The 27,193-nt window shown below is 51.2% G+C and overlaps 1 protein-coding gene across 6 annotated transcripts in view; it reads right to left on the reverse strand.

Moving 5' to 3' along the window:
- Positions 1–26,945, reverse strand: part of HMCN2 (hemicentin 2) — a 178,851-nt gene extending 151,906 nt beyond the window's left edge. For all 6 annotated transcript variants that reach the window (XR_012424259.1, XR_012424260.1, XM_065529996.1 and 3 more), the window contains exons 1-4: positions 26,574–26,945; positions 6,401–6,471; positions 5,779–5,937; positions 4,787–4,909 (exon numbers count right to left, since the gene is read on the reverse strand). Coding sequence is in view for 4 of the 6 variants with exons in the window: in XM_065529996.1 (XP_065386068.1) it covers positions 4,787–4,909; positions 5,779–5,937; positions 6,401–6,471; positions 26,574–26,826 (606 nt within the window). In the remaining 2 variants the exon portion in view is untranslated. The remainder of the gene's footprint in view (positions 1–4,786; positions 4,910–5,778; positions 5,938–6,400; positions 6,472–26,573) is intronic.
- Between the last annotated feature and the right edge of the window lie 248 nt (positions 26,946–27,193).

Here is a 27,193-nt window from a genome sequence, read left to right on the forward strand (position 1 = left end):
TTCAGCCCCAAGTAGAAAAAGTTCTGTGATTGATTAGCAATGTCTGCCACGAATGTGGGTTTTGAAAGTGGTGTCTTGCATGCTACTTATTGGTCATTCTTGCTCTAAATATCATAGTCCTTCAGCTCTGCTTACCATGTGATCTTCTACAAAAGGGAAAGGAATCAAAAGAACTGGAAAATGAGAGTTTTTTGTTTTTTTTTCAGACTGAGCTAGAAGATATGTGCCTAGAAGCTTATGGCTAGATTTCAACTATCACATGATAAGAATTCTGTATTCTGAAAATGCATCTGTTTTTATCATTGGAGCTACTTCATTGTTGTGTCTTGCTTTGCTTTCTAAGTAATGTGTTTCTTGAAAAGGTCCCACCTGTCTTAGCCAAGGAATGAGGACAAGGTTCTTCGTCCATGTGGGGGTGGACAGAAGGGAGCAGCAGATGAGGACTCCCAGCTGGACAGACCCACAGAAGCTGGCCGAGCATGTGAGGCAACTCCCCCAACAGCAAAGAAGCAGGCCCGTGACCACCGTCCCCTTCCCCCGGGCCAGGCCTTGTCAGGGGTCAGGAGGGAAGCATCACTGAGCAAAGCACCAGTCAACAATTACCCAGAGGAGTGACACCCGCTACTGTGTCATAACTGCTGTTACAAGCTCGCTCTAGGATGTTCTGATGGAGGGAAGATGCTCGGCAATTCAGGCTACTGAACCACAGAGAAGGCTGGGACACAAGGCAGAAAGCCAGTGACCCACAGGATGGCCTGCCCTGTAAGCACAACCCAACTTGGGAGTTGGGGGGTTGACCCTCTTGCCCACAGCAGGGCCAGACCCCCTGTAGGGCCAGGCCTGGGGGCATTGCCTTCTAGACCTGTGGTGCCCCCAGGGTTCCGGCGCAGAGAGCCTTCATTAAGCCAGTTCAATGTTTAGCTGGCGAAGGCAATGGCTTCCAGATGTTAGAGGGGCTGGGGGGCCAGCGAGCCTGCGATGCACTGGGGCTCATCTCCGTCACCGATGGGGAAGGATCGAAAAATCTGGCACTGCTACCCCAGCCAGATGGCTGCTGCTCGGCCCTTCACAGCAGATAAATCATCCCCAAGGATCGTCCCAGAACACTTGACAGCCAGGGCGGCTGAGGAAGCAGGGAAAGAAAGCCAGGGGGTGAATGGGCCCCCGAGGCAGAGATGAGAACACTGAGGATGGGGCTGTGGGTTCCAGGCCCTGTGCCAGCAGGCTCACGGTGAAGTGACAGAGAAAGGACCCTAGTCTGGGGCTTTTGCCCCTTGCCAGCTGGGTACCCTGGGCACTCACTCGCCCTAGCAGAGAATCTTTTCCAGAGATAGTTCCTACTCTTCAGGGGGCATTGATGGAACTGAGGGGCATATCCTGGGCTCCACACTGAAGCACAGGGGGTGGGATGGCATTTAGCCATCTTACCAAGGGCTTCCCGTGCATGGCTTCCTCTCACCCTAGCTACCATCTCACCAGGTGGGGGCTCTCGTTAACCCAACTGCACACGAGAAGAAAGTGCGGCCCAGAGAGGCTGAGGACTGTGCTGGAGGTCACACTGCAGGTAAGTAGCAGGGCTGCAAGGCCTGAAGCCAGGCCTCTTGCCCTGGAGTCCAAGCCCTAACCACCTCCCCCTGCGAGGGGTCCAGGAGGAGGTCATCTCTGGGCCCCTGCTGATCAATTAATCAGAGTCACCTGGTCAGACGCTCCCCCAGCAGCTCCCCCTCACCGCCCCCATCTTCCGCCCACCCTTACTGGCTTAGAAGCACACCTCTCTCCTAGCAGATGCACAGAACCTGGCAAATTCACCCTTTGTGCCTGCTGGTGCTGAACATAGGAAGGCTCCCAGCCCACAGAACTGGCCGTGCTGAAACGTGTGTTATGAGTTGTGGGGTGGGAGATGCAGAGGAGAGCAAGGGGCCCAATGTCCTCCCGGGAAAAAAAGATGGAGGGGCTTTCCCAGGCACAGGGGAGCTGCAGGACAGGCAGGTTTGCCCAGCTCTGCCACTTCCACCACCACCACTCTCGGGGCTGGTGACAGTGCGTTGGGCTGTGTGTCTGCCGGGGAACTTGGGGGAGGCTGCGCTGGCACAGCAGGTTATCTAAGATTTAATAAAAAATGCACAACTCTGGGGCAGGTTCAAGGGGCCACGTTGCCTGCCTCTGACATGATCCCCTGCCTGTTTAAGGATTGTAAAAGCTCCAAATTTCCCCTGCCAGGGAGAGATCCTCACCTTCTTTTAGTTACCCTGGAACCCCAAGGGGTGATCCAGGTACTAGTGAGGCCAACTTCACAATTGAAAAAAAGTGAAATGCGCCAAAGCAGTAAGCCCCAGCTGTGACTGATGGCCACCTCCGCACCAGCACTCAGAGCTGCACCTGGCCCGGGGCTCGGTAAACAAGGGGAAGAGAGTGCATGACGCCTCTTGGGCTGCACTGACGCCTCTTGGGCTGCACTGGATGTGCTCTGAAAAGGTAAAAGGATTAACGACACATGCACTGTTTGGAGCCTTTTGCAACTTCTGGGGAGTTCTCCCAGCTGGAGGCCCCTTGGCTAGGGTGAAGGCACCATTCATCTCTCCTGGGAGAGTGACCACAGCCCTGGCTGCCCAGCACCTTCCCAGGCTTGCCGAATGTCTGGGAACATCTGGAAGGGGCTAGGTCCAAGGCATTAAGCTAAAGAACGACAGAGCTCCATGTCCAGGAAGGAGAGGGATCCAGGCCCCTACCCAGAGGCAGCCAATTCTGGCCACTGGTGGTCCTACCGAGTCAGGCGCGTGCTGCCCGGCCAGACTCTCAGAGGAGAAAGCTGGCACCACGGCCGGGAGTAGTGGACTTATCCAGGTTCCCAGGCTCAGGGAAGAGGCTTACGACAGCCCAGCCTCACACCTGGGCAAGTGGCCCCCATCAACCTGCCCAGCTGCCCTGTGTCTGATTTGCCCCTGGCAGCAACCTAGTTCCCATGCAATTGGCCAGATAGTTTTCCCCAAAAGCAAGAACCAACCCATCCTTCCACTGTGAAATGCCTCCCACCCTTGCTTGGGTGACTCGGTGCCAGGGTAGGCTGATATGCCAAAAACTGAAGCCTAAAGTGTCGCAGAGAACCACAAACGCCATCTGTCAACAGGGAGTTAAGGCACGCTAATCTAAACACATCCCTGGAGATAGCTCTCTACAGCTCATAAATATATACACACAACACCCTCTCCCAGAGGCAACAAAGCAGGACTGGCTTGAGGCCACGACCAGGCCCGCCTCAGACACCCTGCCTCTCTCTCCTTCCTCTTACCAGGGACTTGGGCACCAGGGACCCTGTCCATTCACCAGCTATTTACTCAGCACCTGCTCCGAGCTGCGAAATGTAAAGTGCTGGGAAGGCCGTGGCCATCGGGACTCACAGTCCAGCCCCTGGAGACTTCACAGCCTAGTGACATTTAATAATCGCAGTTATAAAGTTACGATTATGCAAAGTAGCACAGGGAGCTGTGAGGGGCACAGAAGGAGACCTAATCTTTTTTTTTTTTTTTTTTTTTTAATATTATCAGATGGAGTTTCGCTCTTGTTGCCCAGGCTGGAGTGCAATGGCGTGATCTCGGCTCACTGCAACCTCCGCCTCCCAGGTTCAAGAGATAGGAGACTTAATCTAGAGAGGAAATCAAGGAGGGTCTCTGTGAGGAGGTGCGCTTAAGCCAAGACTGGGAAGGTGAGAAGGAGCCAGGGGAGGAAGAGCTGGAAGAACGGGCCGCACCAGCAAAGGTTCTGGGTGGGGAGGAACGTGGGACATTGGAGAGACAGCAGAGAAGCCAGCAGGGCAGCAACAAGTTTGGGCAAGGGGATCACAGGGGGACCAGAAAGGCAGAGGGGTCAGATAAGGGGCTGGATATTCTCCAGGGGACAAGCAGGAGGGACCTGGTTGTGAGGTGTGCCTGAGCGGGATCCAGTGGTGTGTGGGAGCCACTTGCGTAGGGTCAGGAAAGCTGAGTGTCAGCATCACTTCCCCACTCTGACTTGGAATCAGCCGAGGTGGGAGTATTTACACCATGGAAATGGGCGTGCTTGTCCTTCCCAGAGAAAGCGTTGTTAATCATTTCCCAGTTGGCTCCTGGAAGGACCCTGTGCTCCTGGGAGGGGATGGGAGTGTGGGGTGGAGGGAAGGCAGAGACAGCCCTGAACAGGATGATACCAGGGAGCCCTGAGGGGAGGAAGGACAGACCCCTGTCCAGCAGCAAGACTGGACGGCAGGTGCCTGCGGAACACTGGGCTCTGAGTGAACCCAGATCCCGGCACAGTAGCCCACACGGCAAGCCAGCCCCTCCCTGGCCAGTGCCCAGCACCACCGCCTGAACTTGAGAGCTCCTGTGCTCCTCCAGCCACCCCAGCTTCCCTGACTCTGGGGAGACACTCAGAAGACGCCCCACACCCATACTTCCGCCACACTCTCTGGGGCCACCTTGTCAGCCTGGACCAACTGCTGAACTCAGGTCATCCCAAGAGGCTGCGTCAAGCCTCGGCCTCTTTACCTGCACAATTCTGCCTGGAAACACGGAAGCACCTGCCTTTGGGACAGGTGGAAGGGTTTGGCGAGATGAGATGATGTGGTGGTACCTGAGCACGGTGCTTCCTGTGCCTGCCACAGGCGTGCACCCAGCGCTGCTCAGCTATCTATATATCCCTGCATCTCTGGGGGATTGGTTGCCATTCAGCCACCTGGAGCCACAGGGATGGTCAATGTCCTCACCGTGCCCGAGTGACGGGCTCCAGGATGGTGCCTCTTCCCGGTGCTCACCTCTGTCACTTGCTGCTTGTCCAGGTGGAACACCTGCCCAGAGCTGGTGGCAGCGATCTCCTCATAGGCCAGGTAGCCAGGATGGGTGCGGTCGCCACAGTCCCCCGTCAGCACAAAGACCACCTGGAAGATGGACATGCAGCCTGCTCTCAACTTCCCTGGCCGGCTGCTTCAGGGGTGAGCAGCAGGACCTCGATCAGGGTGGAGTGACCTGGAGTAGGCCCTTTCCTCTGTCTGGCACATGTATAGAATGACACATGACACATGAATAGAAGGGAAAATAGAAGTACCCATCTCATGGGGATCAGGAGCTGATGCAGGATAAGTGCTAGGCACAGGGCCGGGAAAACAGTAGGCGTTCCATATTGGGTACTGCTATTGAGTCAACAACAAAGAAGGGTGTGGAAGTCAATTCATCTCAGAGTGGCCCCTGGAGCCTGCAGAGTTAGAAGAACCTTGAAGAACCCAAGCAAGTTCTAGACGTGGCGGCAGAGAAGCAGTCCCGGCCCTTTGGATCTTGCCCAAGGATGCCAAAGAGCTGGCCCTTCTCCCTCCCTTGATCATGTCCCATCTCACAGCCCTCACTGCAAAAGCCAGAAGCAAGGGATCTGACAGGTCTTCCAAACCCTGAGACAATGGCAAATGGGACATGAATGGCAGAGACCAGGAGCAGAGGTGATGCCAGGAGGAAGATGGGTTGCCTGGACTTTGATGGGGATGAAAGGAGTAGGTGGTGTGTTCTCCATCAGGAACAAGCTGCACCAGGGAAGTGTGAACCCTGGCCCGGGCCTAGAGCATGACAGCACACTCACACTTCCTGGGCCAACTTGGTTCCGAGGCTCTGGCCATGCCTGGCAGAAGCTGGACCAAGACTGTGGAAGAGAAGTGCCCAGCTCTCTCTCCAGGTGGTGGCTCAGGTGGCGTGAGAGACCCCAGCTTCCTCAGGACCCCCTGGGGGACCCCACTCAGGCCCCCAAAGCCGGCTCACCCACCTGTGATTGTTTGAGCTGCAGGAGACGCAGCAGCTCTTCCTTCTTGTGATAGTCTTTGGCGCGGGCATCCGAGAAGACGTAGATGAAGGAGCCGGGGTTGGCAACCTCCACGGCAGCCTTAATGGCCCCCACACTCATCTCCGGGCAGTCACCACCTCCCTGGAGGGCAGGGACGTGTCAGCAGCTGCCACCTGCCTCCTCTAGATGGGACCCACCCAGGGACACCTCCAAAACCATTGGGTGTTGGGAGTCACCTTGAACTGTCACCCGCCCACCCAGTCACTTCCTTCCCAGGGATATGATATAACATCCAACCTGCTTTAACTGTAGACAAGCAGCATCATTCATTCATTCATTTATTCACCCATGCAAGAGTGACACAGGCCCACCCCCACGGAAGGCAGTCACTACACCAATAAGCCCAGCACCGCGCCAAGTACTTCGAGTGGGCAAGGATGGAGGGGGCCATGGGAGCAGCTAACAGATGGCCTAAGGAAGCCACACATTTGCCCAGGAGGAGGGAGAGGTAGAGGCTGGGCAAGAGGGAGTCACTCGAAGCTACCTCCCCAAACCCTCTTGGTGGGACACAGAGTGGGACAGAGGGTCAGGGAACAGTGCCCACCTGCACATAGAGTTCTCTCAGCTCCCTCTGAAACACCGCAGGGTCCGCTGTGAGGGTCACTGGGCCAATATCTGTGGAGAAGAGAGAGGGATGCCCAGATGGGCTGGGACTCCTAGACACACAGCCCGGTGGGCTGGTTTGGCAGTGACACGAGGATGGATACTCAGAGGAGCTGAGGCTGGCACACAAGATGGGGAGAGATTAGGAAGCAGCTCTCGGAGCTGCAGGATCAGACCAGGAAACGAGGTCAGACCACTCTGCCCTGTGCCCAGCGCCAAAGCAGAGACCAAGCTCCAGGGAAGCAGAGGTGAGGCAGAGGGCAAGCTGCAGCTCCTCCCCCTGGACAGCAGCACCCAACCTTTGGTCACCAAGACTCCCCTAAGAATCCCCACCTCCGGCCGGGCGCGGTGGCTCAAGCCTGTAATCCCAGCACTTTGGGAGGCCGAGACGGGCGGATCACGAGGTCAGGAGATCGAGACCATCCTGGCGAACACGGTGAAACCCCGTCTCTACTAAAAAATACAAAAAACTAGCCGGGCGAGGCGGCGGGCGCCTGTAGTCCCAGCTACTCGGGAGGCTGAGGCAGGAGAATGGCGTAAACCCAGGAGGCGGAGCTTGCAGTGAGCTGAGATCCGGCCACTGCACTCCAGCCCGGGCGACAGAGCCAGACTCCGTCTCAAAAAAAAAAAAAAAAAAAAAAAAGAAGAATCCCCACCTCCACCATCCCGCCGGCTGCCACTCCGTGGGGAAGGAATTCCAGGAAGACAAAGAAACGAGAAGCAAACAAACAATCCATTTTGGGACACACAGCAGCTCTCCAACACCAGCTGCTCAACAAGAGAAAAACCTTCCAGAAACGCCATCTATGTATGAGCTCATTTTAAAAAGAACAGCAATAAAAATGACAAAGATTGACTGCATTTGAGGTTGGCAAGGACGTGGAGCAACTGGAACTTTCATTCACTGCTTGTGGGAACGCAACACGGTTTAACCTCTTTGGAAGACAACGGAAGTTTCTGAAACGTTACACATGCACCTACCATGGGTCCAGCCATTCCACACCTAGGTATGTCCCCAAGAGAAATGAAAACACATGTTCACACAAAGGCTTGTACTCAAAGGTTCATAGCAGCTGTGTTCACAATAGTCCAACACTGGACACGAGCCAGATGTCCATCATCTGGTAGAGAGATAAACAAACTGGTAAATTCACAGAACCAGGTTGTCCTCAGCAATAAGACAGGACGACTACCAATACAGGCAACAACAGGGGTGCCTCCCACGTGAGAGAAGCCAGATGCAAAACAGCACATACAGTATGGTTCCATTTATAGTAAGTTCTGGAACAGTCAAAATTAATCTAAGGTGAAGAAAAACAGAACAGAGGTTGCCTGAGGAGCTTGACTTGGAAGGAACTGTCTGAGACAGAAACATTCTATATTGTGATAGGAGTGTGGGTTCCTCGGTGTATCATTTGTCAAAAGTGTGCAGCTAAGATCGGAGCATTTCAATGTATGTAAATTTACCCTGTAAGCAAAGCACTAGAACAAATGATCACTGAGTGGGGGTTGGGGGTGGGAGGAGGTACAGGCGAGACGAGAATGACGGGGCTGTTAAATATTTGGCGATGCTGGGTGATGGGTACATGGAGATTCATTGTTCTCTTCTACTTATGTTGTATATATTTGAAATGTTCTCTAATAGCTTTCTTTTTTTAAATAGCAGTAATGGAGATCCATGCCAACACAAGACAACATTACCAGTGCTGGATGGCAGGGCTGGGGTTATGGAGAGCCTTGTGGATAAGCGCACAATGGGCATTGTACAAGGTCGTGTGGACATTAGGTTTCTTAGGAAAATATTTGAGTCCTCGGTGAACTCTATGTATTTTATTTTATTTTATTTACTGAGATAGAGTCTCGCTTTGTCACCCAGGCTGCAGTATAGTGGCGTGATCTCGGCTCACTGTAATCTCCACCTCCCAGTTTCAAGCGATTCTCTTGCCTCAGTCCCCCAAGTAGCTGGGACCACAGTCATGTGCCACCGTGTCCAGCTGATTTTTGTATTTTTAGTAGAGACGGGGTTTCGCCATGTTGGCCAGGCTGGTATTGAACTCCTGACCTCAAGTGATCCACCTACCTCAGCCTCCCAAAGTGCTGAGATTACAGGTGTGAGCCACTGTGCCCAGCCTCAGTGAACTCTAATAACAGACTATTTTTAGTTCAGCAATTCTAAGTTCCATCGGTCTAAACAAACTTTCATTCTTAGCAACAAGTCGGCGGATATCAGTCTTTCTTAGAAAGGAAAGCCTGTAGAATTATCCAGCATGTCTCACAATGATCAAGGACGAGCTGATGCCAGCTTTCCCTGGGGCCCCTGCCCCTCTGGCCTGTGTTTCTCCATCTCATCCCACCCTGCCCTCCCTCGCCTGCCCTGGCCATCCCCACCACGTCCTTTCCTCTGAACTCCACAGTAACGAATTCAGCCTGACTGCAGCAGCTCAGTCCTCAGCCTTGGAGCTCAGCCAGGTCTGATTGGAATCCTTCATTTATCCTTTTTGGGCTATGGGGCCTCTCAGGCAGGGCTCGCTTCACTGCGCCAAGCCTCAGTTTCTTCATCTGTAGAACGAGGCACGTAACAACACCATTTCTCCCGACCAAGAACCATCGCTGTGAGAATTCAGTGAAGCCAGGTAGCGAAACCCCTGGCACGGAGCTTAGCACGTAGCTTGGCATGGAGCAAAGGCTCAGCAAATGGGAAGAGGATGTGCTGACGTGAGCGTGCACTTGGCCAGGCTCCAGCGGGTGTTCTCACAAAGTGCAGTCAAAGACAGTCTCGCTTCAATATGAGGTCCTCAAATTCTACTTTGACTAAGAAGAGCAATCATTTTACTCAGTGCTGATTATTTCATTGTTAGGTAATCACACATGTTCATTGTAAAAAGAAATTAACATGACATGAATGATAAGGACAGTCACTAAATACCTTGTAAGCACCAGGCCATGTCCTGAGATACTTCCTGTGTATCAGCTCACTGAATTCCTCCTAGCACCTGGTAGGTCCAAGTCTTTTTTTTTTTTATTTTTTTTTTGAGACGGAGTCTTGTTCTGTCAACTCAGGCTGGAGCACAGTGGTGCAATCTCAGCTCACTGCAGCCTCCGCCTCCCGGGTTCAGGTGATTCTCCTGCCCCAGCCTAGTAGCTGGGACTATAGGTCCCTGCCACCACACCCAGCTGATTTTTGTATTTTTAGTAGAGACGGGATTTCGCCATATTTGCCAGGCTGATCTCAAACTCCTGACCTCAGGTGATCTGCCCGCCTCAGCCTCCCAAAGTGCTGTGATAACAGCAAGCATGAGCCACTGCGCCAGGCCTTTTTTTTTTTTCCTTTTGAGACGGAGTCTCACTCTATCACCCAGGCTGGAGTTCAGTGGCACGATCCTAGCTCACTGCAACCTCCAGTTCCCAGGCTCATGCGATTCTTGTGCCTCAGTCTCCCAAGTAGCTGGGATTACAGAAGTATACCACCACGCCTGGCTAATTTTGTTTGTATTTTTAGTAGAGACAGGGTGTCGCCATGTTGGCCAGGCTGGTCTCAAACTCTTGGCCTCATGTGATCCACCCACCTCAGTCTCTCAAAGTGCCGGGGTCCAAGTCTTACCCACATTTTTACAGAGGAGAATATGGAAGCCCAGAGACGGTAACTTGTCCAATGACCCACAGCCAATAAGTGGCAGTGCTGGGATATGAGCCCAGGTCTGGACAACCTCAAGAACAGAGCTGCTCTTAACTCCTGCTCTCAGGTAACTAGACATAGAAATTCCTGACAGGCAAAACCAAGCAAAACAAAAAAGGGAAGGGGCACAACTGCCTGTATTTTTTTTTTTTTTTTTTTTTTGAGACAGAGTCTCGTTCTGTCACCCAGGCTGGAGTGCAGTGGCGCGATCTCTGCTCACTGCAACCTCCACCTCCTGACTTCAAGCCATTCTCTTGCCTCAGCCTCCCAAGTAGCTGGGATTACAGGCGCCTGCCACCATGCCCAGCTAATTTTTGTATTTTTAGTAGAAATGGGATTTCACCATGTTGGCCAGGATGGTCTCGATCTCCTGACCTCGTGATCCACCAGCCTTGGGCTCTCAAAGTGCTGGGATTACAGGCGTGAGCCACTGCACCTGGCCAACTGGCTGTATTTATACCAACCAGAGATAATAATTTTCATTTTTGTGTATAATCTTCAATTTTTATATTCATATATTTAAATGTATAAATATAACTTACAAAAATACATACTATTTTAAGCCGAATTTTTATTGAAGTATAAATAACATACTATTTCTAACCTGATTCTTTTCATTGAACAAATGTGAGCAAATTTCCAGAAAGTTGCTCAAACATCATTTCAATAGGAAGGATCCCCTGGACCAGAGAGCACTGGAAAGGATTTTAGGGTTGGCCTCTGTCTCAGTTTCCTATTGCTTCTGTGACAAATTACTGGAAACTTCATGCCTTAAAACAACACACAGTTATGGAAGCCAGCAGTCCTAAACCCAAGTGTCGGCAGGTCCGTGTTTCTCCTGGGGGTTCTAGGGGAGGATCAGTTTCCTTGCCTTTTCCAGCTGCTAGAGGCCTTGGATCATGGCTCCTTCCTCCATCTTCAGAGCAGCAGCAGGGTGTCTGTCTCTCTCCTGTGCTGCTGTTGTCACAACTCCCTCTCTGACTCCCAGCTTCCTGCCTCCCTCTTACGAGTACCCTTGTGATTATAAAGGGCTCACCCAGATAATCCAGGACAATCTCCCATCTCGAGAGCCATGACTTTGTCACACCTGCAAAGTCCCTTTCACCATGACAGGTCACACATTTGCAGGTTCTATGTATTAGGATAGGCACATCTTTGGGAAGGTATCGTTCTACCCTACCACGGCTTTCACCATTTTGTCTTCAGTAAGAATCAACTTCAGAAAAGCCAATTTGACTACAACCTATGTGCCAAACATAACAATGTTGAGGGCCAGGCGCAGTGGCTCATGCCCGCAATCTCAGCACTCTGGGAGGTTGAGGCAGGCGGATGACTCGAGGTCAGGAGTTCAAGACCAGCCTGGCCAACATGGTGAAACCTCATCTCTACTAAAAATACAAAAATTAGCTGGGCATGGTGGCATATGCTTATAATCCTGGCTACTCAAAAGGCTGAGGCAGGAGAGTTGCTTGAACCTGGGAGGCAGCGATTGCAGGAAGCCGAGATTGTGACACTGCACTCCAGCCTGGGTGATAGAGCAAGACTCCATCTCAAAAAAACAAAACAACAATGTTGAGGACGGAGAGATCTGAAGACCCCCATCTTTTTAAAGATGTGGAAACTGAGGCCCCGAGAGAAGACAGCCCCTCCATGTCAGGGGGAAGATCTGGGGCAAGAGTTGGCTGGACACATCACACAGGCAGTGACCCTATCTCTGTCATTCACCACGGCAGGCCTCATACCGAGCTCAGTGCCTGGCACACAGTAAGTGCTTAAATAAATATTGAATCAATACTGTCCAAAGGATGAATGAAAAACTTCTCAATGAATCCCATCCTGCTTGAGCAGCTCCAGGTCGGGACCCAGGTTCCACTTATCTTTACATTCCGTGCCCAACACAATGCCAGGCATTCAGTTAACACTCAACAAATACTGCTGAATGCCCGGCCCACCCGAGCCTCAGGCCCTCCCACCACAGGACGTTGCTGTCCTCGCCCAGAGAAACAGATCTGAAACAAGGCAGGAAACCAAACGCGGTTTCCTTGAACATGTGGAGAGACTGGCCACGCTCAGGGGGCACTGGCCAGATCAACAAAGGTGTCTGTGATTCCTCTGGACGTAGAGAGCAGGCCCCAGCAAAGATGGAAAGCAAGAGCTTTTTGATGTCTGCCCCAAGCTATGAACAAAGAATTTTCTCAGGAGAATGCACATGCGCACACACACGACATGCACTCAGACACGTGCACATACACGCACGCACACACACAATCCCCATGCAATCTCTGAACAGACAATCCCCAAACCTGCCCTGGGAGGTAGGTCCTGCCGACCATTCCCATCATTCCCAGGGCAGGGCCATCTTCCGAGATAGTAAGAAAGGGAGGGGATGCGGAGGCTTACTCCCTATCTGTCCTCCTTGCTGCTCACCTACCGCCCTCCAACCTGCAGCTCCAGGCAACGAGACAGAGATGGATGCCTTCTTGTCATTAATGAAGGCTGGCTCATGGCTTCATTTGTCATCCCCGGGACCTGCTGCACCATTATCGATCACCATCCCGAAGCTTCCCCGGGACAGGGAGCTATTGGCAAGGGCGGCATTTCAAGCCCCATCTTCCAGCAGGATGGAGAGTGAGGCACCGGGACAAACAGGGCAGGATGCTTGGCTTGTCCCCATGGGGGCTCATCCATGAGAGGAGTCAATTGAGTCCCTTTTTTTTTTTTTTTTTTTGAGACAGAGTCTCGCTCTGTCACCCAGGCTGGAGTGCAGTGTCCGGATCTCAGCTCACTGCAAGTTCCGCCTCCCGGGTTTACGCCATTCTCCTGCCTCAGCCTCCCGAGTAGCTAGGACTACAGGCACCCACCACCTCACCCGGCTAGTTTTTTAATATCTTTTTAGTAGAGACGGGGTTTCACCGTGTTAGCCAGGATGGTCTCGATCTCCTGACCTCGTGATCCGCCCGTCTCGGCCTCCCAAAGTGCTGGGATTACAGGCGTGAGCCACCGCGCCCGGCCCTGAGTCCCCTTTTTTTTTTTTTTTTTTAATACTTTTAAGTTTTAGGGTACATGTGCACAAGGTGCAGGTTGGTTATCTCCCTCTTTCACCCTATCCAGGCAGGGCTGGCCCTGGACAAAAAGTCCCAAAAGCCTTAGGTCTTAACACGCTGCCCTTCCTAGCACAAAGTTGACGCTGCTGCTGCTGCTGCTGCTGATGTTGATGACAATGAAAATGACGATAATATTGACAGTGATGATGCTGATGACGATACTGGTGTTGATGATACCAATGATGATGGTGGTGGCGGTGGTAATGGTAACAACTGCTTCTCTGCAGTGAGCACTTCTTATTTTACAAGCTTTAGCTCAGTCCTATTAATGTCTCCCTGTTACAACTGAAGATGGGAACGTACAGAAACAATGCCCTTGGTGACAGTCCAACCACTGGTAATTGCTAGTTAATGTCTATGCTAGTTTCCTGGAGCTGCTGTAACAAAGTATCACAAACTGGGTGGGTGGCTTAAAAACAGAAATTTCTTCTCTCGCTGTTCTAGAGGCTGGAAGTCCAAAATCCAGGGGTCAGCATTGCCGTGCTTGCTCTGAAAGCTGGGAGGAAGAATGTTCCCCGTGTGTTTCTCTTGGCTTCTGGTAAGGCCAGCAGCTCTTGGTGCTCCTTGGCTTACAGACACTTCAGTCTAATCTCTGCCTCCATCATCGCATGGCCTTCTCCCTGGGTGTCTGTCTCTTCTCTTCTTCTTATAAGGACATCATTCATATTGGATTAAGGGCCCACTCTAAGGCAGTATGACCTCATCTTAGCTAATTACATCTGAGATGACCCTATTTGAAAATAGGGTCGCTGGGTGTGATGGCTCATGCCTGCAATCCCAGCACTTTGGGAGGCCGAGGTGGGTGGATCACCAGGTCAGGAGTTTGAGACCATCAACCTGACCAACGTGGTGAAACCCCGTCTCTACTAAAAATACAAAAATTAGCTGGGCCTGGTGGCGTGCGCCTGTAATCCCAGCTACTCGGGAGGCTGAGACAGGAGAATCACTTGAACCCAGAAGGCGGAGGTTGCAGGAGCTGAGATCGCGCCATTGCACTCCAGCCTGGGCAATAGAGTGAGACTCTGTCTCAAAAAAAAAAAAAGAAAAGAAAAAGAAAATAGGGTCTCAGTCCGGGTGAGGTGGCTCACACCTGTAATCCCAGCACTTTGGGAGGCTGAGGCAGGTGGATCACCTGAGGTTGGGAGTTTGAGACCAGCCTGACCAACATGGAGAAACCCCGTCTCTACTAAAATACAAAATTAGCCGGGCGTGGTGGTGCATGCCTGTAATCCCAGCTACTCGGGAGGCTGAGTCAGGAGAATCGCTTGAACCCGGGAGGTAGAGGTTGAGGTGAGCTGAGATTGCGCCATTGCACTCCAGCCTGGGCAACAAGAGCTTTCTTTTCAAAAAAGAAAAAAAAAAAGAAAAGAAAAGAAAAGAAAGGAAAATAGGGTCTCATTCTGCAGTCCCAGGAAGGACATGAATTTTGGAAGAACGCTTTTCAACGTTGTACAATGTCCAGATCCACAAATGTTTCATTCCAATGCCTGTTCCCTTTGCCACTGACTATACTGCCACCAAAAACAGTGATGATGGTGGTGGTGGTGATGATGACGATGGTGATGATGATGATGGTGGTGATGGTGATGTTACCATTGTTTTGATGTTTACTAAGCACCAAGTTTTGTTCTAAGCATTTGACATGCATTTGCTCATAAAAGTCTTACAACACCTATGAGGTCTACTATTTATTATCCCCATTTTGTAGATGAGAAAATGGACGCTCAGGGAGGTAAAGTGAGCTGCCCAAGGAATTACAACTAGGAAGCAGTAGAAATGAGAGTCCATCTAGGTCAGTCTGATTCCAGTGCAAGCTGTCAACCACCCATGAGGCTGCAGACACTCAGAACTCATTCCCCAGACCCTTGTCTTGTGCCTGCAGAGGGACGGAGGTTCATGACTGAGGGTGGGCACTTGCCAAACAGCTGGACAGATGTGGCGTGCAGTCCCTCTGAGCAGGCCTGCCGGCTGCAGGGATGATTAAACCCGTGACCTTGGCTCCACTCACGCCGCCTTCCAGCATATGAGCCCCAGAAGCCTGGCCTGGAACCACCACTCCACAGGCCGGGTTTTTTCCACTGGGCAAGAGGAGGGTGTGGGGCCAGCCCCATGAACTGTCTCAGACATGTGAGGAGCACGCATGGGTGGAACAGCCCAACCCCTCACCCACGGGGTGCCCCACCCCCTCGCCCAGCTTCATGTGTCCCAGTGGACACAGTCAAGGCTGCAGTCAGGCACTCAGAACCCAGTCTCAGAAATATCTCAGGCTGAGGCCTCTTCCTGGGGCCTGCCTTGCCCCTGCTTCTCTCTCCAAGTGGGGCTGGAATTTTGGAGCCAGCCCTGGATCCACATATCCCCGTCCTTCAGCTGCAGTGACCGCAGGCAGGTCCCGCACTCAGCCACCACCATCGTCAAACTGCCTCCCCTCCCCAGGGCTCAGCTATCCCATCTCTAAAGGGCAGGGGTTGGAGAAAGTGATGTCAAGCCTGCTAGAATTCTGATAGCCCCTGAGCCAGTCTGGGCAAAGGTGATTCCCTTGAAGACACCTTCAAGGGACAGACACGATGGCAGAGCCAACTGGGTGGGTGGTTCTGTTCAAAGGGCCAAAATGGCTCCAGAATCTTTATCTGCCTCCTCTTCAGTGTCCAGGAGACCAGAAAGCAACTCTCCTCGGGACCTCCATCCCAGGGCCTCTCCCTGAACACCCGGAGATGGAACCCAGCTCCGCCCTGAGTGTCCCTGTCAGCTCCACCTGCTAATGTTCAATCAAGGAGATATTCCTGCCAACCTCACAGCCATTGTTCCTGTTGTCCCCTCTGCCTGGAGTGCTGTTCTCAGTCCTGCTCTGATCCTCCCCTACCTATCCAGCTTCTCTCCACCTCAGCTCAATGTCACTCCCTCAGGAATGTCATTGCGGGCAGCCACAGCTGTGATGAGACGCCTAGGGACTTGGCTATGCACCATGGGCCTTTCTGGCTGGACTGCAGGTACCAAGGCAAGCCAGCACCCTGCCTGGCCCCCAGGGACCCCTTGAGAATTGAAGATGGAGTAAGTGATTAATGGGTACATGGGGGATCCCTGGGAACCAGACCAGCTCAGGCTGTACAGGCTGACCTGACACACCCACCCACCCACCCCTGCCCCTCCAGGGACCTCCTGCCCTCAGACCCGTGGCTTCCTCACCCTTCTTGTACTCCTCCTGCAGGCACCCTGGGCCATCTCTCTCTAGCACCCCTCCCCTGCACAGATCCTCGCCTGGAAAGCCCTTTGATGAGGTGTTATCTATCCCAGCCAGGCCACTCCTGGCTGACTGTCAGGCACCCTCGGAATGACAGGGACGTGCCTAGTCCAGCTCACAGCTCACAGGCCGCTCAGACCTCCAGGCCTCCAAGGAGGGACGTGTCCAGGGCCAGGTTAAGAGAGTGAATTTTCCCCTCAGAAGAAGGACTGATTGTTTCTATTTCATGAGGCGAGGCTGGTTAATAGCAACGTTACGGCTGGGCGTGGTGGCTCACGCCTGTAATCCCAGCACTTTGGGAGGGTGAGGCAGGGGGATCACTGGAGGTCAGGAGTTCGTGACCAGCCTGTCCAACATGGTGAAACCCCACCTCTACTAAAAATACAAAAATTAGCCAGGCATGGTGGCAGGCACCTGTAATCCCAGCTACTCAGGAGGCTGAGGCAGGAGAATCACTTGAACCCAGGAAGTGGAGGTTGCACTGAGACAAGATGTTGCCACTGCCCTCCAGCCTAGGTGACAGAGCAAGACTCCATCTCAAAAATAAATTCAAAAAATAAAAATAGCAATGTCATTCAGGGTGACAGTAAAAATCACATGTACACACACACAACCCAGAACATGCAGCCAGAGTTCCAGCCATTCCAGCTCCCAGGCAAGTGTGTGGCCCAAATACATCTGCGCTCTGCCCGCCTGCATCCTCACCACTGACCAGCGAAAACCACCTCTTCCCTTGGGAAGGATGATGGAGCCCCAGGAGCCCCAGAGACACCCAGGGAGAAACTCCAGAAGATTGGAAGGTCACCAACAATCGACAAATTCAGATGAAGACAGGACACCATCTCCCACCTAGCAAACTAACGAAAACAATGACGGCCGGGCGCGGCGGCTCACGATGGAATCCCAGCACTTTGGGAGGCCGAGGCGGGCGGATCATGAGGTCAGGAGATCGAGACCATCCTGGCTAACATGGTGAAATCCCGTGTCTACTAAAAATACAAAAAAACTGGCCAGGTGAGGTGGTGGACACCTGTAGTCCCAGCTACCCGGGAGGCTGAGGCAGAAGAATGGCGTGAACCTGGGAGGCGGAGCTTGTAGTGAGCTGAGATCGCACCACTGCACTCCAGCCTGGGAGACTGAGCGAGACTCCGTCTCAAAAAAAAAAATTAGCTGGGCGTGGTAATGCACATCTGTAGTCCCAACTTTGGGAAGCTGAGACAGGAGAATCGCTTGAACCCAGGAGACGGAAGCTGCAGTGAGTCAAGATCACACCATTGCACTCCAGCCTGGGTGACAGAGTGAGACTCCATCTCTCAAAAAAAAAAAAAAAAAATTAATACATCACATTAATACATCAACAGGAGAAGGTTCTTATAAACATTGCAACAAAGCAGAAAATCACTTGCTAAAATTCAACACCCATCCTTGTTTGGATTTTTTGTTTTGTTTTTGCTTTTTCTTGTTTTTTGAGTTTATTTTCTTTTAGTAAAATTAGGAATGAAAGCATCTTCGTTCACGTAGCAACAAAAACTCAAACTGAGAATCAACATCATACGATGAGTGGTGCACAATCAAAAGCAAGACAAGATGGCCGGGGCGGTGGCGCACACCTGTAATCCCAGCACTTTGGAAGGCCGAGGCAGGCAAATCACCTGAGGTCAGGAGTTTGGGACCAGCCTGGCCAACATGGTGAAACCCTGTCTCTACCAAAAATATGCAAATTAGCTGGGCATGGTGGCGCATGCCTGTAATCCCAGCTACTCGGGAGGCTGAGGCGAGAGAATTGCTTGAGCCTGGGGGACGCAAGTTGCAGCGGGCTGAGATTGCACCACTGCACTCCAGCCTGGGCAAGAGAGCGAGACTCAGTCTAAAAAAAAAAAAAAAAAGAAAGACAAGATAACTGCAGCCATCACCATTATTTGGTATTGTTCTGACAATTTTCACTGATAAATAATACAAAACACTTAAAGTATGTGAAACATTTGATTGGAAAAGAAGTGACATTATTATAATTTGGACAAGCTGTGACTCTCAACCTAGAAAACTGAAGACATTAACAAAAAATTAGAACTAGTTAAAAAAAACTTTAGTAAAAGAAGCTGGAAAGAAAATTAATATATGAAATGAATTCCTTTCCAACATACTAGCAATAAGCAATACTCATTTGTAAAAAATGTAATGGAAAAAAAATCCTGGGCAAAATAGTGACAAAACCCAAACTATCTTAAAATAATCTTTAAAAAAATGGGTGGAACCTGTGAGAAAAAAAAAAACCCTGAATCTTTATGAAAAAAACCAAAACTATGAATCTTTACTAAAAGAAATAAATATGAACAGAATAAGAGGCACGTCTGACGGATGAGAACGATGGAGTTTTTTGAAAATGATAACTCTTCCCCAAAATCAAGACTTAACACAATTCCAAGAAAAATCAGAGTAGAAAAAATTTTTGGAAGTGACAAGTTTTTCTATATGTCATCTAAAAGATAAAATTCTTGGCCGGGTGCGGTGGCTCAAGCCTGTAATCCCAGCACTTTGGGAGGCCGAGATGGGCGGATCACGAGGTCAGGAGATGGAGACCATCCTGGCTAACACGGTGAAACCCCGTCTCTACTAAAAATACAAAAAACTAGCCGGGCAAGGTGGCGGGCGCCTGTAGTCCCAGCTACTCGGGAGGCTGAGGCAGGAGAATGGTGTAAACCTGGGAGGCGGAGCTTGCAGTGAGCTGAGATCCGGCCCCTGCACTCCAGCCTGGGCAACAGAGCGAGACTCCATCTCAAAAAAAAAAAAAAAAAAATTCTCAAGAAGGTTTTTCAAATGAAGAATATGAATAAAAAGAAGATGCTTGGCCGGGCACGGTGGTTCAGGCCTGTAATCCCAGCACTTTGGGAGGCTACAAGATGGGTGGACCACTTGAGCCCAGGAGTTCAAGACTAACCTGGGCAACATGGCAAGACCCTCTACCAAATCTATGTACACACACAGAAATTAGCCAGGCGTGGTGGTATGTGCCTGCGGTCCCAGCTACTCTGGGGGTGAAATGGGAGGATCCCCTGAGCTTGGGGATGTTGAGGCTGCAGTGAGTCATCCAGCCTGGGCAACAGAATGAGATGCTGTCTCGAAGTTTAAAAGAAGAAGAAGAAGAGGCCAGGTATGGTGACTCAAGCCTGTAATCCCAAGACTTTGGGAGGCCGGGGCAGGAGGATCATTTGAGGTCAGGAGTTCAAGACCAGCCTGGCCAACATGGTGAAACCCCGTCTCTGCTAAAAATACAAAAATTAGTTAGGCATGGTGGTGCACGCCTGTAATCCCAGCTACTCGGGAGGCTGAGGCAGGAGAATTCCTTAAACCCAGGAGGTGGAATTTGCAGTGAGCCAAGATTGAGCCACTGTCCTCCAGCCTGGGAGATAGGGTGAGACTCTATCTCAAAAAATAAAAAAATAAAATAAAAATAATTTTTTTTAAAAAAGAAGGAGCTGAAGAAGGTGTTGGCCTAAGTAATTTTGGAAATGAATGGAATCTGTAAGACTAAAAGCAAAAAAACTGTATTCTAGTTAATAAAGCTGTTTCCCATGGGGGTCCTCCTCAACAATTCTGAAAGCACTATAAATGTATACTGGAACTAAACAGTAAAGTAAAGGGATGGTGGACGGCAGGAGGCAGGTTTGTCACTGTTAGATGTGGAGGTTACAGATAAGGCACGGGAAGAGGTTTGACTATCCATATACCTAATATATCTAATCCAATAACAAACACGAATTAGAGTTGAAGCTTTCAGCATGAACTCATGTTTAGCTTAATATAGACACAGATGATTACATAGAAAACTATTTATAGATACAAGTACATAGACAGGTATGTATACAACATACATCTCCTTACCCTGTGAGTTAAGGGAGGTTTTAGAAGTAATGGCACCTCAGCACCAACAAACACACTTAGCACAGATATCCTGGTTTCCAGTCACAGGAATCAGGGATCCTTGGAGAAACAGTGAATTCAAGGACTGAGGCAGGAAATACATAAGATGAGCCTGGAGCCTCAACCAGTGCCAGAAAGTAGGAATGTGGAAAAAAAAAAAAGAAAAGAAACATGTACACAACGTGAGGGGTGTCCAAGGGACACAGAAACCAACTGAACGAGCTCCCGACGACCACAGCCAGAAACATTTGAGGAGCAACATAAAGTGGTTTAGAATCATAACACAAAGTATAAAATAGCTAGCCATGATTCTATGCTGATGTAGATAAGTGATTAAATTAACTAATAAATGGAGCAGAAGAGACAATTCTCATGCAGAATAATGCCAAATAATCCATGTAGATAGATACTCCCCCGCCAAGGACGTGGATCGTAGCTCCCCCGTTTTTAAATGTGGGCTGCACACAGTGACTGACTCTCTTCCAGAGAGCACAGTATGGAAAGAGAGAGGGGAAAATAGTAACTCCATTGTGGAGAAAGCTGCAGACTACTACCCGAGTCAGGCAATCAAGCTTAACATCAACAGAGTTCCATCACCGTGATAACGTGTGCTCTTGATATGAGATGATGACAATGGTATTTTCACGCTGGGTCTTCCTCCCGAAACATGACCCAGTCTAGCTTGAGAAAAACATCAGACAAATAATGATTGAGGGAAAATAGCTGATCAGTATTCCTCAAAACTGTCAGTTTCACCAAAACGAAAGTAAGCCTGAGAAACTCACAACCTGAGGAGCCGAAGAAGACACGACAATTAGTGTATCTTGGATGGGATCTTGGAGCAGAAAAAGGGCATTAAAGAAAAACTGAGGGGCCAGGCGCAGTGGCTCAAGCCTGTAATCCCAGCACTTTGGGAGGCCAAGACGGGCGGATCACGAGGTCAGGAGATCGAGACCATCCTGGCTAACGCGGTGAAACGCCATCTCTACTGAAAAACACAAAAAACCAGCCAGGCGAGGTGGTGGGTGCCTATAGTCCCAGCTACTCGGGAGGCTGAGGCAGGAGAATGGCATAAACCCGGGAGCCAGAGCTTGCAGTGAGCTGAGATCCGGCCACTGCACTCCAGCCTGGGCAATAGAGCGAGACTCTGTCTCAAAAAAAAAAAAAAAAGAAAAACTGAGGAAGGCCGGGGGCTGTGGTTCATGTATGTAATTTCCCTGCTTTGGGAGGCAGAGGCAGGAAGACTACTTGAAGCCAGGAGTTTGACACCGGCCTAGGCAACACAGCAAGATCCCATCTCTACAAAAAATTAGCCAGGTGTGGTGGTGTGCACCTGTAGTCCCAGCTACCCGGGAGGCTGATGTTATTAACACCTTACATTACTATGCTACATTTATCACAACTAATAAATATTGATACATAATTATTAACCCAAGTCCACACTTTATTGAGATTTTCTGTTTTTATTTTTGTTGTTGTTATTTTCTTTTTGAGACAAGGTCTTGCTCTATTGCCCAGGCTGGAGGGCAGTGGCACAGTCATAGCTCCCTGCAACCTTGAACTCCTGGGCTCAAGCAATCCTCACACCTCAGCCTCCCAAAGTACTGGAATTACAAGTGTGAGCCACTGAGCTCAGCCTACCAATTTTTAAAATTTCAAGTTAAAGAATTAAATGTGAAGAGAGGAAAATAAAACAAAACACACACATGCATAAACCCTAGAAAATCTACCTAATTGGTTGTGTGACAGGAAAAAACAAAACAAAACAAAAAACCTTTATAAGCACCTAAGTGAAGAAATCACAAAGAAAAAAAAGAAAAACAATAGATTTCTCTATACAAACATTTAAAACTTTAAAACACCAAGAATTACAAATACTAAAAGACAAGCAACCAGGAAAAACACTAAGCACACTTAAAAAAAAAAAAAAAACCGTTAAGGCCAGGCGTGGTAGCTCATGCCTGTAATCCCAGCACTTTGGGAGGCTGAGATGGGTGGATCACTTGAAGTCAGGAGTTTAAGACCAGCCTTGCCAACATGGTGAAACCCCGTCTCTACTAAAACTACAAAAATTAGCCGGACGTGGTGGAATGCATCTGTAGTCCCAGCTACTCAGGAGGCTGAGGCAGGAGAATCGCTTGAACCTGGGAGGTAGAGGTTGCAGTGAGTGGAGATCACGCCACTGCACTCCAGCCTGGGCAACAGAGCGAGACTCCATCTCAGAAAAGAAAACAAAACAAAATAACATCATCAACACAAAGTCCTCATCCCAACTAAAAATAAAACCACTAAAACTCCCAGTGAAAAAATTTGCAAAGAAACTGACAGTTTACAAAACAAGAAATTCACACCAAAATTATCTAGTGAACGCTTGAAAGACATTGAACCTCACTAGCAATTGAAACAAGAGGGTATCATTTTCCATTTTTTAATTAGAAAAGAAATATTTTTATGTTAATTTCCAGTGTTGGGGGTGACTGCGCTGAAACAGCCCCCTGAAATGGTTCTGGTGGAAGTTCACTCTCCTGAAACATTCTGGAAAACTACTTGACGAGTCGTCCCCCGACTCGCTGTGTTAAAAATGGCTAGGAATTCCACTTCGAGGAACTGAAGCCTACATAAAAACCAATCAAAGATGCAGACAAAGATTTTAACAAGAGTTTTTTAGTAACATTTTAATATAGAAAAACTGAAAACAATCTAAATTTTAGCACCAGATCTTGGTTTCTACTACTATTTTCCAAAAACAAAAAAAGGAACCAGGGTTCTTTTGAAACGATTAGCAAACTTCTAACTTTCCTACTCTGGGAACATACAACTTTTTAATTTAGAAACTGTAAAATTTCTGAAGCACGGATCTTAGTTTGTCTCCAAGCACGAACAGTCCAGAACTACTGCTCTTTGCCCTGCACCTGCCTCTTGGGGTTTAGGAGAGGGGTTTCCTTTAAGAAAACCCTCCCAGGGCCGGGCACGGTGGCTCAAGCCTGTAATCCCAGCACTTTGGGAGGCCGAGATGGGCGGATCATGAGGTCAGGAGATCGAGACCATCCTGATTAACAGGGTGAAACCCCGTCTCTACTAAAAATACAAAACTTAGCCGGGCGCGGTGGCGGGCGCCTGTAGTCCCAGCTACATGGGAGGCTGAGGCAGGAGAATGGCGTGAACCCGGGAGGTGGAGCTTGCAGTGAGCTGAGATCCGGCCACTGCACCCCAGCCTGGGCAGCAGAGCGAGACTCCGCCTCAAAACAAAAACAAAAACAAAAAAAAACCTCCCAGTGTGCAGCTCTGGGAGCTGGAACAAACAGCTACAACCCCTATTTCTCAAGCTCCTCTTCCACCAAAGGGGATTCTATTTGCTGATTCAAAAGGCACAGCCAGGCCTAAATCACAGCTCCAAACGCTCAGAAGCCCTCGGTGGCTGTTCACAGCCCATTGAAAGAAAAGGAAATTCAAGTCCGCCAAGGCATCAATCAGCCCTGCAGTCATGGCTGCGTCCAATCTTGCCCCTCCTCACTTTCCCGCTCCACTCCTCCCATGCACACCCAGCTCCCCCACACACCTGTCCCTCTACATCAGCCCTCCTGTCCATCCCCCAGTCCTTACCCAGCCAGTTCCACACGCCCCAGGGAATCCTCTGTTCCTGCTGTGTCCCCAGCACCTGGCATCTGCCAGGCAAACAGCCAAAACCCAGTAAACATTCACTGATGCTCTTCAAGCCCTACTCACAGGCTGCCTCCTCAGGGGGGTCTTTCCTTAGTCCCCTTCCTTGCTTACTGGTCCATGGCCAGGAGTTGGCACCTGAGCTACCACATGTCACTTTCTATTCCCCACCTGGCCTGTCCCAGAGGACTACCAGCCCGAGGAATGGACCCTGGCCCCTTCACACAGGCCCCCCTGTGGGCCTCCCTGGGCTCTACACAGGTCAAGGGTTTCATGATGTTGAAGTCTCCCTGATGTCTGAACCTGGGGGTGTCACTGGGAAGCTAATTTGGGGAACCAGGATAGAGTACTGGTTTTTCGTTTCATAGAGGATGGAGTAAGGGCGCTGAGCCTGGTGAAGGCTGGAGAACTGCATGCCAGCTCAGTGTCCAGAGAGGAGAGGGAAGGGCAGGGGTGGGCGGGGGGCTTCCTGAGGCTCGTGGCCACAGATGGGGCGGTGAGGACAGCCTCAGGAACCCTGGCCTGGGCTTCAGGACATGACATGTGGCTCCGAACGGCTGCTATCCTGCCGGGCCACTGGAGCCACATATTTCAGAGACAAATGTGGGTTATGATTCAGGAATGATGCCACCCTGGCAGGTGGGCCTTGGGGAAGTCTCATCAGTGTCCTGAGCCTCAGTGTCTCCAACTGTAAGATAAAGGGGTAGATTCGACGATCTCTAAGCTCCTTCAGTGTGATGTCTTCGGAAGCCCCAGAACAATTCAGAAAGTGGGTGAGAGAGTTGGGGAGACAGATGGTGACCTGTGTTCCAGTTCAAGTGCCGGAACAATTCACAGCCCACCTCCTCACAGCCCCCCAGCTTGGTTGCCCCCTGACTCCAAGGTGGAAGCTGTCCATCTGATGTTCCTAGAAATCTTTGTTTAGAGTCCTGGCTTCCGAGCTTTGAGCTGCAGAACCCAGTGGTGCCCAGAACTTCTGGAAGCAGAGGGGCCTCCAAGCCCCTAGACCACAAACTCAGCCTGAAGCCTACGTAGAGAACTATGTCTTCTCACCGTTTCGTCCGTTTTTTAAGAACCTGTGATGGCATTGAGATTCATAAATGCAAATCCTTCTGAAAGGACTTGCTAGCTCATGCAGCCAATGGCCACTGTCTATTTCCTCAGTACAAGAACACTCTGCTGTACAATTTTGCAAGGAATCTGTGTGTGTGTGTGTGTGTGTGTGTGTGTGTGTGTGTGTGTGTGTGTGTGTTTGCTTTATAAAGTTATCCTTGACAGAGGGGTGAATGATAGATATGATAAAGCAAAATATGACTCAGAGGCCCTCAGTGGTGGGCGTAGACGGTTCCATGTACGTTTCTCCCCATGTTACTGTAAGTTTCAAATTTCCCATTAAAAAATGCTGGGGAGGCTGGGTGCAGTGGCTCATACCTGTAATCCCAACACTTTGGGAGGCCTAAGTGGGAGGATCACTGAGGCCTGGAGTTTGAGACTAGCCTGGGCAATACAGAGAGACTCCATGTCTACAAAACATTTTAAAAATCAGCCAGGCATGGTGGTGTATGCTTGTAGTCCCAGCTACTTGGGAGGCTGAAGTGGGAGGATCGCCTGAGCCCAGGAGTTTGAGGCTGCAGGGAGCCGTGATTACGGCACTGCACTCCAGCCTGGTGACAGAGCCAGACCTTGTCGCAAAAAAAAGAAAAAAAAAGGAGTGTGGAAAGCAGTCCTGCTCCTCGACTGGGAACCTGCTGCTCACTCAGCAACCGCTCTCCCTGGGACTCTCTACAGTGGAGCGCCCAGGGACCCTGTAAAGGGCGCCCCTAACACTGAGCTGCAAGGAAGGGGGTTAAAGGGGAAGCAGAGGTGCAGCATGCAGGGAAAGAGTTAGGGCGGGACTCAGCTGTGAGAATACAGCAGGTGGAGGCCACGGCCAGCACATGAGAGGCGCTGCTCTTTCCCTAGGGAAGACAGGCGAGGGGGCAAGACCGGCAAGGGTGAGTCCGCTCCCCACTGCAGGGTCCGTAGTGGACCCCATTTCGTCCCAAGGCCTGCCTCTGGGAGCTGTTCCGGTCTCCAAACCTATGCTGGGAGCGAATTCTAAGAATTGGCCAAAGGAAAAACCCTGCAAAGGCTCGTGGAGTCCCAAGTCCTCGAGAGGACTGCCTCATTTCAACATCTCAGCAAGCCTGGGAGGCCGTCCTCACCATTTCATAGGTGGGGCCGGTAAGGCGCGGGAAGGTGAGGTCACTTGCTGAAGTCTCACAACGGCGCAGGAGAGCAGGGAGAGCAGGTTCCTCGAGCGAGGGAATGCTCCAGGGGTTGGGAGGAAAGGGACAGCCGCAAGGACTGCCCAGGTGCCCGGGGTCCCCGCAGCACGGATATGCCGAGAAGGCGCGCCCGCCAAGGTGTGGCGCAGCCCACGACGTCCAGGTGCGTTCGGGGCCAACTGAGGGGGTCGAGCAGGTGAGCGCACCGCAAAGGGGGCGCCCGGTAGGCGGGGGCGCGGGGGCGCTACCTGGGTCGTGGAAGGGCACCAGCGCGTAGTTGGCAATGGCCTGGCTGCGGCGGCTCAGACTGCGTTCCAGAATGCGCGAGGCGCCGTCTATCACCTGCATCAGGTCGTCCCACATGGAGCCAGTGACGTCGAAAACGAAGGCCAGGGTGGCGTCCCCCGTGGTGGGAGGCATTACCGTCCCGGGAACTCCGGCCACCGCCACTGCCACAGAGACCACGGTCAGCAGCCGCAGGAGCGGCGCCCCGGGCATCATGCTGAGCGCGGCTCTGGCTGCGGGTGCTGCGGTGGAGGCACAGGTCGGAGCGAGCCGGCCGACCCAGTGCACACAGCGGCTGCAGGCAGTGCCTTGCTCCGTCGGGCCGCGGCCAGTGCGCGAGGGATAGGGGCGCGCGGCGGGTCCCCCTGCTGGGCGCCAGAAGCGGGTCCTAGAGCCCACCCCCTTCAGGGTCACGGGCCCGCCTCCTCCGCTCCCCCCACCGTGACTCAAACTTTCCCAGCCCCACTGTTCACCCGTCCAGATCCGAGGTTAGGGGAGGACGCGGGGCGGAAGGCAGAAGGGAGCTGGGGCCCCTGCCAGGGCAGCGAGGGATGGGGACGCGCAGGATGCAGTGGACACCTGC

This window comes from Macaca fascicularis, chromosome 15 (assembly GCF_037993035.2).
Source record: "Macaca fascicularis isolate 582-1 chromosome 15, T2T-MFA8v1.1".
Lineage (NCBI taxonomy): Eukaryota > Metazoa > Chordata > Mammalia > Primates > Cercopithecidae > Macaca > Macaca fascicularis.